Source organism: Haliaeetus leucocephalus, unplaced genomic scaffold (genome assembly GCF_000737465.1).
Source record: "Haliaeetus leucocephalus isolate CR32 unplaced genomic scaffold, Haliaeetus_leucocephalus-4.0 Scaffold450, whole genome shotgun sequence".
NCBI lineage: Eukaryota > Metazoa > Chordata > Aves > Accipitriformes > Accipitridae > Haliaeetus > Haliaeetus leucocephalus.
Genome location: NW_010972886.1, coordinates 20,028,715 through 20,039,578, shown reverse-complemented (window position 1 = coordinate 20,039,578; position 10,864 = coordinate 20,028,715). Strand labels below are relative to the sequence as shown.

The 10,864-nt window shown below is 45.8% G+C and overlaps 2 protein-coding genes across 4 annotated transcripts in view; one reads left to right on the top strand and one right to left on the bottom strand.

The window, feature by feature from the left end:
* The first annotated feature begins 101 nt into the window (after positions 1-101).
* Positions 102-10,804, top strand: HMBS (hydroxymethylbilane synthase). Of its 3 annotated transcripts, XM_010574931.1 has the most exons (13): positions 102-1,524; positions 1,994-2,066; positions 2,747-2,796; positions 2,896-2,951; positions 4,087-4,164; positions 4,492-4,569; positions 5,778-5,853; positions 6,558-6,671; positions 7,202-7,240; positions 8,286-8,405; positions 8,645-8,698; positions 9,310-9,396; positions 9,618-10,804. In XM_010574931.1, the coding sequence occupies exons 2-13, from the start codon at positions 2,027-2,029 to the stop codon at positions 9,789-9,791; spliced, it is 966 nt and encodes a 321-aa protein (XP_010573233.1). In that variant the 5' UTR covers positions 102-1,524; positions 1,994-2,026; the 3' UTR covers positions 9,792-10,804. The 3 variants fall into 3 exon arrangements, with proteins under 3 accessions (XP_010573233.1, XP_010573232.1, XP_010573235.1); XM_010574930.1 differs by having other exon boundaries at positions 102-2,066; XM_010574933.1 differs by having other exon boundaries at positions 102-2,066; positions 2,249-2,796.
* Positions 10,676-10,864, bottom strand: part of LOC104836467 (histone H2A) — a 673-nt gene continuing 484 nt past the window's right edge. Inside the window, exon 2 of the mRNA XM_010575077.1 lies at positions 10,676-10,696. Within this exon, the coding sequence (XP_010573379.1) occupies positions 10,676-10,696 (21 nt within the window). The remainder of the gene's footprint in view (positions 10,697-10,864) is intronic.

Below are 10,864 nucleotides of genomic sequence, written 5' to 3'. Positions count from 1 at the left end.
CGGGAGCGAAGGCGTTCGTCCCTCCGGGTCCCGGCGGTTCCGCGGCCCGGGAGGCACGTTCGAGTGGGGAGTCGGAGGGGAGGGGGTCGGGCACCGCGGCGGCTGCCGCTGCCGCGCTCCGGCTCACAGGCGCCGAGCTGCCCGGTGGGAGAGCCCGCGGGAGGGAGGGGGCCCGCGTTCCGCTGCCGTTCTCGGCACTCCGAGGGTCAGCGGTGGGAGGACTTTCTTTGGGGACTTTTTGACTCGCACGGCTCGTGCAGCTCTTCCAGGGAGGCGGGAAAGCCACGGCCCGAGGAAACCCCCAACCACTCGTGGCTTCGGGCCGCGCGAAGGACGGGGAAGGGGACGCCCCTAGAGAGGCGGTGGGTATCTCTGGCCAGCTGCGTGCAGCAGGGAGGAGCAGAATCGCCGAGGGAGATAAACGTCCTGCAGGCCTTTGTTTCTTCAGAGATAATCTCCTTCGTTCTGGTAGCACGTTCTAGGAAGAATTCTGTACTTTCAAGGAGGCGTAGACATTGGGGCAAGGGGCATAGCTGTGCATGCTTGCTACCTCTTTTTCTAACCTGAGGCTCTTGTGGCCCTTTACAAAGGGAAGCGGCTACTTATACTCGTTTTACATGTAGGGAAAGTACAGTCCTGAGAAGAAAGTTAATTGCCCCAGGCTACACAGCTCATCAGTGGGAGAAAAGCTGAAACTCACCTGCGGTTGCTTGAGTCTGCTGCTGCTTGCATGTGTGGAATGATCCTCTGCTAGTGTAATTCTGGTTTGATTTTGCTTGCTTCGGCTTATGCTCATGCGAGAAGCTCCAGGCAGTGGGTGAATCTCCATAGAATCATAGAATCATTTAGGTTGGAAAAGAACTTCAAGATCATCAAGTCCAACCATGAACCATGCCCACTAAACCATGTCCTGAAGCTGGACTGGGGTCTGACTTGCAAGAGCTTATAACTATTTCACTGCCGTTATCTGACACATTCCCAAAAAGAAAGATGATGGAGGGCCAAAAGGATTTGATATTTGAAGAGTGTCAATTCTTACTCAAAGTTGAACTAAGGGCAAAAGCAGTGGATGGGCTTCCTTTCAGGAAGTCTATCTTAACCTTCTAACCCAACTCATCTTTAGCATGGGCCATTCTTATGCAAGGGAACGTTCTTCCCACCCTTTACTGCTTTAAGATCTGTTGCTTGTTGTGCACGCAGACCTAAGCTGCTACTTTTTTTTGTCCATAGAACCTCTAAATAGAGCTCTGATCTTACAGAGTATAAATAACTCATATTTGCCAGTAACTATAGATTTTTCCACTGTCACTGTGAAATCCTATTCGCTTCTCCCAGAACTTGCATAATTGGTAAAATTCACGCTCTTAGAAAAAGCAGAGGGTACTAAGTGTGTGGTACGACTTGTCGTCCTTTCATCACTGAGCAACAGGAGGATGGTTTTTGCTTACCTTTCTGCCTGCTTGCTGATGAGCGGGCATCTTTCAGCAGTCGTGTTCTGCAGAGGTGAAACCAAGCGGCTCAAAGGTAGGTAGATAGATGCTGTCTATGAATAAGGGTGCCGAGCTGGTATAGAGAAATGGAACTTCTGACTGGGGGACAGCTAATGACCTTAGTAACACAGCTGGAAGTAGGGCATGCGGATCCTGACATGTAGGCTTCTGCTCTAGTCGCTCTTCGTAACTCGATAAAGTCTTTGTTTGGCTTGTCAGTGCTTGGATTACAATGGCGCTGGACATGGGGAGATGTTATTCTGCCACTTAGTTGATAAAATAAGTTCTTCGGTGAAATGCTGTGGTCATGATAGGAGTTCACATGGTTGAAGAAGTTTGTACCTATGAGAGATTTTACTTGGGGCTACTTATTTCTAATGCTTTTGATTTAGAGAATGTAGCAGTCACGCATGCCTGACCGTTGAAGAATGGCAAAGTCCTCTCCAGGTACTGTATGGACGATGTGCTTTTTGTTTAGGGCTTTGTTTTCTGCTTCGTTGCAGCTGGCCCGGATTCAGACCGACAGCGTAGTTGAGATGCTCCGTGAGCTATACCCTGACCTCTGCTTTGAGATTGGTAAGCTTTTTTTGGATGCTGCCCTGGGGTAGACGGCAGCAGGAGCCAGCTGCTTATCTTTGTGTGCAAGAGGTGTGTGTAGGGTGCTGTCACGAGGAGGAGGATTCGACCCGCTTATCTAAGAGCACCGTCTGAATTCAGTTAGGTTGTGTGGCTGAGCAACTGCCGCTGGTTTCTTCTAGGGGAGAAAGATGGATTTCATAAGCTCCTGATGATTGAAGCTCTGAGTATGTCATGCAGATGGTGTTATGTTGCTCCATTTGAGAACCTGGTATCGCTCTGGCTGCACCCCACTGTACCTTAGGGACATTTTTCTGCCTGGGGCTTGAGGCGTTCAACAGGAGTAATGTGATCCCAGCCTTGCAGTGAAGAGAACTGCCGAGTACCTGTTTACTGGCACTGCAGAGAAAGACAGTGGCAGTTTCCGTTGGGCCAGCTCTTCCCTAAACCTGCCCTCTTTCCCCTTGTTCTCTTTTTGAGGACAGTGAAGAAAAGTCTCAATTTCACTTGAGCGCAGTGTATTTCTAGAAGCGAGCTGCTCTTATATTTACCTCGAGTCTGTGTTCATGCAGTAGCGTGTGATGCTGTACTGTTCGTTAGGTGTTATGTAGATATTTCCAGTCTAGGCCTAGGTGCTTTGATGGAGCCTCACATTTTACCTGTGCTCTCCCTCTGAGCAGTTGCCATGTCGACAACTGGAGACAAGATCTTGGATACAGCGCTTTCCAAGGTAAAGGATCTCTTCTTGCTCTATGCAATAAGTAATTGTATTTGATGGTACATTTACAGATGTTTCTTTTGTGATTCATGTTCCTCCATTCCTGCGTAGATTGGGGAGAAGAGCCTCTTCACCAAAGAGCTGGAAAACGCACTTGAAAGAAATGAGTAAGAGCTTGTTGTTTTCTCTCTCCCTCCTGTGGCATTAATGGTGCTCTTTGGACATCTTTGGCTTACTGCATGCTAGTTTCTAGTGATCTAGTTTCATTCTGTTCTGGTACCTCTCTGGCTAAGAAAGAAGTCCTTTGATAAGTCATTGTCTTTTTCTTTTTTTTCTTTCCCCTGTCTGCCCTGGGTTTAGGCCACGTATTTTGAAGTGGAGTAGTTGTGTCGCTTGGTCTGCCCCAGTTAGGTTTTTTTCTCCTGTAATTTGTGTGTTACATGTGCATCAGCGAAGATGTAATCTAATCAAATTCCTGTTTACAAGTACATTCTTTGAAAAATACTTTGCTTGGTGGACTTAACATATTGCGTAACATATTTAGTGTTATCACATTAACGTGTATTAACATATTGCCTGCTAATTATGCAGGAGAACTGGGCATGGGCAAGTTGTGCTGCTTTCTGGGTAACTTCTTTCTACAGAAACACTCGGTTCAGGCTCTGGCTGAGGCAGAGAGAGATTAGTGGGGCATTTTTCCATCTTTTTTTCTTTTTCAATATCCTGAGGAGGGTTTCAGTGGTGCTTGTGCCTTGGTTAAAGTAGGTTTAAAAACAAAGATATTCTTCTGCATCTCTGACACATAGGCACATGATACTGCATCTTCGAGTAAAGTTGGTGAAAAAATACTGGAGACTTGAGCGTTTATGATGATGTTCGTTTGCCTTGTAAAGAAGCAGATAGCTTTTACTTTGGCTAGCTATTATTTTCAGTTTGAAGCGTAATACCAGACAACGTACTGGTTGCATATTGATACGATGAGTCTCTCTGTGTGAACATCTCCAGCATCTTCCCTTCCTTCAACCTGATTGTTGTAATGTGTCTTGCATCGCTGCTGGGAGGAAGGCATTGTCTTAATTTTACAGGTGGGAAAAGAGAGACAGAGAAAGGTGAAGTGGCTTTTCTGGAATAACACTAGAATTGCGTAGTAATTCTGGCTCTAGAATCCTGAAATCCCTCCCTCTTCTCCACATTAATTCCCAGGGTGGATTCAACACTTTCCTGTAGATGACCTGCAGGCCTCTGGTAGGTACTGTGTGAGCTCAATCACCTGTTCAGTGACTACTGTCCTCTAATTTTTAGAGTTGACCTCGTGGTTCACTCCTTGAAGGACCTGCCAACTTCTCTTCCTCCTGGCTTTACCATCGGTGCTGTCTGCAAGTAAGTGTGGATGCAAGGCTCGATTCTCCAGGGGACTTGCATTTTACAGTGTTGGTAGTGGTAGGAAAGCAAAGTCAGCTTAGGGCCTTTTAGGTAGGTGTTCAAAGTTTGACCACCCTCTGATTAATCTCTGAAGCGGTAGAAGCACTAGAGCTGTCCCAGTGTTCCATAGCCAGCAGGTTTGCTGGCAATTGTTGCTTTTACAATGATGATGGGGTGTTTTGGAGCCAGAGGCAGTTCCTCTGGGGACCGATAGCAGCACTGTTAAACTTAACAGCCTTCTGTTAAATGATGTATCAGCTGTTTTGCACTTGCGTTGTTTTGCAGAAGGGAAAACCCACTCGATGCTGTTGTCTTTCATCCCAAAAACTGTGGGAAAACACTGAGCCTCCTTCCTGAAAAGAGGTGAGTGGGGAGAGGAAGGGGAAGACAGGTGTAAAAATGAAAGGGAGCAGTCAGTTGATACTTCCCAGCAGCAAGTTAATGAGCTCCTTGCTTTATCCTGTAGTGGTTTTACGCTGTGTTCCATTAGCTTTCCATAGACATTACACCGAACCTACTTGCTGAGAAGAGCAATGCTGTCTCATGGGAGTGCTGCACACTCAGTGAGGTTGGATCTCTCGAGCCACTCTTGAGTTGCAATGTTTTCTCAAGTTAGACCCTTTCTTATCACAGTCTCCAGAGTGAATTCCTGCTCCTTTGTATTGAGCTTACTGCAGGGGAATGCATACAATGGAGGCAGGGTGTCCGGTGCAGTATTTTAGCTTGCTTGGGCCTGAACTATGCTCTTGTTCTCACCCAGCTGGTTCCGATTTCTTCGTTGTTTTTTTGGCATTGCTTTCTTACGGTTCTGCTGAGAGCATGAGCAGTTTCTTCATTTTGAATTACCTGCCTTTTCATAGAGGTTATTGGAGTCTTTTGTCTGAGATAGCTGAGTGAAATTACTCAGATTAAGGTAACTATTAGATTATTTTTTTCCTGTTTTAAAGTAAAAGAAACAAACTAGCTGTGACACAAACATGGACTCATGCTTCTGTGTGTCTGGATATCAGGAAAATCGCATCTGGTTTAGGTTCCGGAGTACTGAGAAAAGTGAATAGCATACATCTCCAGAAGGGAAATACTGACTGCCCAGACTGGCAGTTTTCTGTGGTTTCCAGTTATGCATCCAACTGTTTCCAAAGGTCCTCCTCCCTCTGCCTTTCTACCATTGATGAAGTCCCTCCATTTTAGTAACTTCAGTCATCTGGCTATGTCTGGTTCAGTTTGGGGCAGCTGAGTCTTTATTTTTCTGTGACAAGTGTTGTGGTCTTTAAATGCAGTTTCATCAGTCCTTGACGGTGGCTAGGGGCAGCCCTCCAGAAGCATCTCCTGTAAATTGGTTCCTTGGGAGTGGCTTGCCTGCATCTAGCTTCAGCCAGGCTTTATAGTAAACCTCACAGAATGGTTTTCTTTCTTGTAAGGAGATACAAATCATTGGCAGGTTCTTGGATCTTCATTTCAATTAAAAAAAAAAAAAGTAATCATTTGTTTCCTTGCAAGTTCTGACATATCTCTGGCTGGAGGTAAGTGTAGGAATATTCTGGATTTCATTGATATTATTTTCCCCACAGCGTGATTGGAACCAGCTCACTTCGGAGAGCAGCCCAGCTCAAAAAGAAGTTCCCTCAGTTAGAATTCAGGGATATTGTATCCTTTCCTGGCAAAATGTGGGAGCTGGGTAAAGCTGCAAACAGAAAAATATAACTTAATGCGAAATTTAGATTCAGGGCTGATTTGTACCACCTGACTTACAAGAACAAACTGCTTCCTCAAAGGCTGCCCTCCACTAACCTATTCTGAGAGGGGTGTATAGTGTACCATAGCCCATTCTGTCCTCTACTTTCTCATGAGGCTGTAAAAAAGGGGCTAGCCTTAACCTAGCTGAGATTCGGTATGCAGATGAATTTTACGTTAAGGAATGTTTGTAAAACTGCTTGATGGGTTTGTTGTGGTAGTGTGCCCAAATGCCAATTGGTTCCCAATACCCCAGATGCGATTTGGGCCACTGGTTCCGATGTGGGCCAGTCAACTAGTGGTAAAAGGCACCGTTACTTTAGTCCTAGTAAAGTAGTTCTTTGCTATGCAAAAGGAGTTGGTGTCAAGTGTTAATAAGGTACTTAAATTACATGCATCTCTTTTGAGAGTCAGTGCTTGAATTAATCCATAATGGTCAGCAAAATTCTATTTAAAGAAACAATTGTCCATATTTAACACTTCTTTCAGGACGGTACTCTGATTCTCATTTGGAGGCTGTTGGATTCTGTACATTCTGTAAATGCACTCAAGTGAATGTTAAGTGGTTATAGGACTGTTTGCCTGCTGTTTCTATGCTTGCTTAATCACTTCTACAGAGAGGGAATTTAAATACCCGCTTAAAAAAGCTAGATGAGAAGGAAGACTTCAGTGCCATCATCCTGGCTGCTGCTGGGCTGAAGAGAATGGGCTGGGAGAATCGCATTGGCCAGGTGAGGCGCAGCAAATACCATTCTCTGCCAAACTGTCAACTGCTTGCCTTTCAGACCTTGCGGCTGTCCTGTCAAAGACAAGCATGCAGTCTGCTGAATCCATTGCCACGTTAGCTTGTGATTTGATGCGCTTCGGGGAGGATTTCTTGGTTTTTTTTTTTTTGGTGGTTGGTTTTTGTTTTTGTTTTCTTTACGCAGAAATCTATACTGTTCAGCTTTCCATGGTGCAGTAACAGTTTGTAATTTGATCATCTCCCAGCATTTCACAATACTTCTGTCTAGCAATGCAGCAATGTGCATGACTAAGATTTTTCTGATCAGCTAATTTACGAAGTGTTACAGTCCAGGTGAAGGAAAGTGCATTATCTCACTTTAGGGGTGGAAACACTGAGGCACGGGAAGGGGGAGGTGATAGTTCTTTGGTCAGGCACAAAATCAGGTGCGGTTAGAGGTGAGCATAAAATTGGGCTCTCACTTCCTGTATTCCAAATGGTGCAACTTGAGTTAACTCTGATTTTACTTTCTTCCAGCTCCTAAGCCCTGAAGATTGTCTGTATGCTGTTGGACAGGTGCGTTACAACTTTTGTATCTTAAGCCATACTGCGTATTGAAAGCCAGCAGCAGTACAGTCTGTCAGAGTAGTTAATTATGCTGAATACTTCTTGTGTGTTGGTTTGTTGGCCATTATGCTGTTCTAGGTACAGCTTGTGGGAAGAAAGGTAGTCAGCTGTTACCTGGTGTGGTGGGGGCTGGTTGCCACTAGTAATGGAAAAACGGTAAAGGTGTGTGTGTGGCACAACTACAGTGGGGTGATGCGGCAGATATGGGGCAGGCTCTGGGAGGGTCAGTGTTGCACTGTACCAAGATGATCGTGCAGAGCAACCACAGTGTCTTTGCCCTGTGACGCTCCCTCCTTCTCCCTTATGCACGGTGCCCGTAGGGTGGAGCTGAAACACCTGCCTTGGAGCACATTCTTAGTGCTCTTGTTTCCAGGCAGGCAAACCATTCCAGCCCATGCTGGCCATGCAGCTGAGTTTACAGTGTTGCAGAGTGGGTATCAAACTTGCTAAACCTGAGCTGGCAATACATTAGTGATTGCAAGTGATCAATCTGCAAGTTTAGTCTGAAATAGTGATTTTGATAAGGCGTTTGTCAGGTACTGTATGGTTCCCCTCCCCCCACTCCCCCGTCACATTTCCAGTTTTTTAGGAAAGAATTTTGTTGCTGTAACTCATTCAGCACTTCATCTTTATCTTGAGAAATGTTGGGAAGCTTGGATTTATCCAGGCTTCTCATCGTGAAGGGACACTGGGGTGCGTGTTTCTATATATGCAGTTATAACTGAGGTTCTAGAACGGTTTGAGGTGACAGCATGATCTTGAACACTTGGCTGAAGTAAGTTCTGATCTTCCCTTTACAGTAGCTGTTATAGGATTTTCTGCAACCAGTGGATCATTTTGTAATTTATTTCTATAAATGTCTAAACATTGCTCACTTATGAAATGCATCTAAGCCCCTAATTTGTGTTTCATGACCAATGCTGAGTGCACACAGAGATGCATGAAGTTGAGGAATTACTATGATTATTATGTTGTGTGTTTCTTATTCTTATAGGGTGCCTTAGCAGTGGAAGTTCGTGCCAAAGACCAAGAGATACTGAATATGGTATCTGCCCTGCATGATGCAGACACCGTGTTACGCTGCATTGCTGAGAGAGCCTTTATGAAACGTTTGGTAGGTGTGGTGTTCTTGCTCTTCCACCTGCAGCAGTAAATACTGCTCTGCTAGTTGACGTGATGCCATAGTATGGGAAATCTGTTACACTTTCCTAAGGCTGCAAAGTAGAGATTACTTCTGAATTGAGAAGGGCCTGAGGAGCGATAGGCGGGGTTGCATGCAGCCTAAACTTTTCAGAGGCCTCTGCTTTGAATGTGTCAAGTAGGAGCCTCGGTGTCAGCTGCTTTCTCTTTCAGGAGGGTGGATGTAGTGTCCCTGTCGCCGTCAACACCATGCTGAAAGATGGCCAGGTGAGGAGTACTTTGTATTTATCTGGAATTATTTCTGAAAAACCTATTCCAGTGCGTGCATGTTCCGTGATCCTACCCTGAAGGTAACTCCAGCAGGTACCTGTATAGCCAATTAGGGCAGGTTGGCTCCTGACCTGAGCCTTCTGGGTTTGTGTTCAAAGCAGGAGTACGAGAGTGGGTCTGGCTACTGAAGCTCAGTCTTCTAGAAAAATCCTTATTATAAGGACCAGATTTCCCCCCCCCTTCTTTAAAGGTAGCGTTGCCCTGAGATTGGAAAGTCTCGCTTCTGACCCCAGAAAAGCAGTGGTTTTACACAAGAGTGCAGTTAAGGAGGTGGGAGGCAAGAAAAGAGTTCAGCTTTCTTCTTGGGGAGTCGCATCTTCCCTAACAGGGATTATTTTTCTTAGTTTTATTGTACTGCTGTTCTTGCTGATCCCACTGCACTACAAAGGCCTTCCCTTCCAGACTTAGCTTCGTATGTCGTGTGGTTGGTTTTTTTGGTTTGCTTGGGTTTTTGGTTGTTTTTTGTTTGTTTGTTTTTAAAAAGGGGGTAGCTGGCTTTCTGTTTATTTGTTAACGTGGTATTAATCCCTTCTGTATGTCTTCCCAAGTTGTATTTGACAGGAGCAGTCTACAGTTTGGATGGATCCGATAGCCTGAAGGAGACTATGCAGACCAGCGTTAATTATCCCCAACAGGTACGTGAACCACAGTGGCTTCAAAATCCAAACCTGAAGCTGAATGACAAAACCAGACCTTTTGAAATCTATTACTTTTGGTCTGGTTCCTTGGAAACAGTAACAGCGCACTGTTCTCAAGGCTCCTCAGACCACAGATTTTACGCTGCTTCACATGTGGCTTACACTATCCATTGCCTGCTCCTTCCCGCTGCCTTATGTTGAGGTGTTTATATTTGCAGAATGAAGATGGACCAAATGACGACGTGCAGCATGTTGGCATCACAGCCAAGAATGTCCCTGGTCAGGCCCAGGAAGCTGCAGAGAACCTTGGTGTTGAACTAGCTAGTTTACTTCTGAGCAAGGGAGCTAAGCATATCCTTAGCGTGGCAAGGCAGCTCAACGATGCCCGCTAAACCTGTGGTGTGCTCTGCACGACTGCTAGAACTCTAGCAAGTCTTTGCAGCTATGCTGTCATCCTCCTTTGGAGGAAGAGATTTATTTAAATGCCCAGACTGGTCTTACCCGATGTTTGGGCACAAAAACTTGAAATACTAAGTTAACTAACTTGAGTAGTTTACGCTGTTCAGGGTTTTCATCCCTCTCTGCATTTCTCTAAATTGCGAAGTGTCTCTGTGAAGGTTTTTCAACAATTTTCGTAGCTAGGAAGGTTAAAAAAATAATAATTAACCCCTCCCCCCCCAATCTCTAAGTGTTCTATTCTGTTTAGGAACAAGGCACTCATGACAGATTATCATCAGAGACTCAGCTAGGATGGTACTGAAGTGCTGTACTGTGCTGACAGTACCAAAGTACTTTCAGTAGTCATTAATATTATTTGGGCCTGTTCACTCATCAGAACGCTGAAGAGGAAGACTGCTGTTAGGTTCCCAATACCGGGTTCCTCATAGTCAAGTAGCACAGATGCCATGTTTGCAGGGCTCAGTTAAGGTAAAGAATTAAGTTTGCAGTTACCAGATGCAAATTTGTCAGTTGGCCAGTAATAAATTAGGAAGTACGCGTAAAGCCAGTCTGGTTTCCCTTGTACGCCTGCCTACGAGGGTAGTTAGTCTGAGACAGTCATTCACCTACACTAACCTGTCAGCCAGGAGCTGAAGAGGAAGCCCCGATTTGGGCTATCGTGCCTTTCTCTGTAACTGCTAGCCCCTTCCTTTTACTGAGGCTCCTTGCACTCGCTACGGGGTCGCCAGCCTCTCGGCAGGGCCCATGCGTTACAGTGCCTTGTAGAAACACTGAAACGGCACCTTGCCGGGGTCCCGTTTTGGAAACGAAGCATCGTTTATTCTCTATGCAACGTCCACTGAATGTAACAGACGATAAATACAGCCGAATGACAAGCACCCCGGTGTAAGTCTAAGTCTTTACGGCGGAGCGGCTCTTCTGTTCGCAGTTCTTCTGACGGGGCTTGCGCGGGCACGTTCCTCACCGCCGCTTCAGAGCCGGCGCGCCGGGGCCCCGCAGCGCCGCC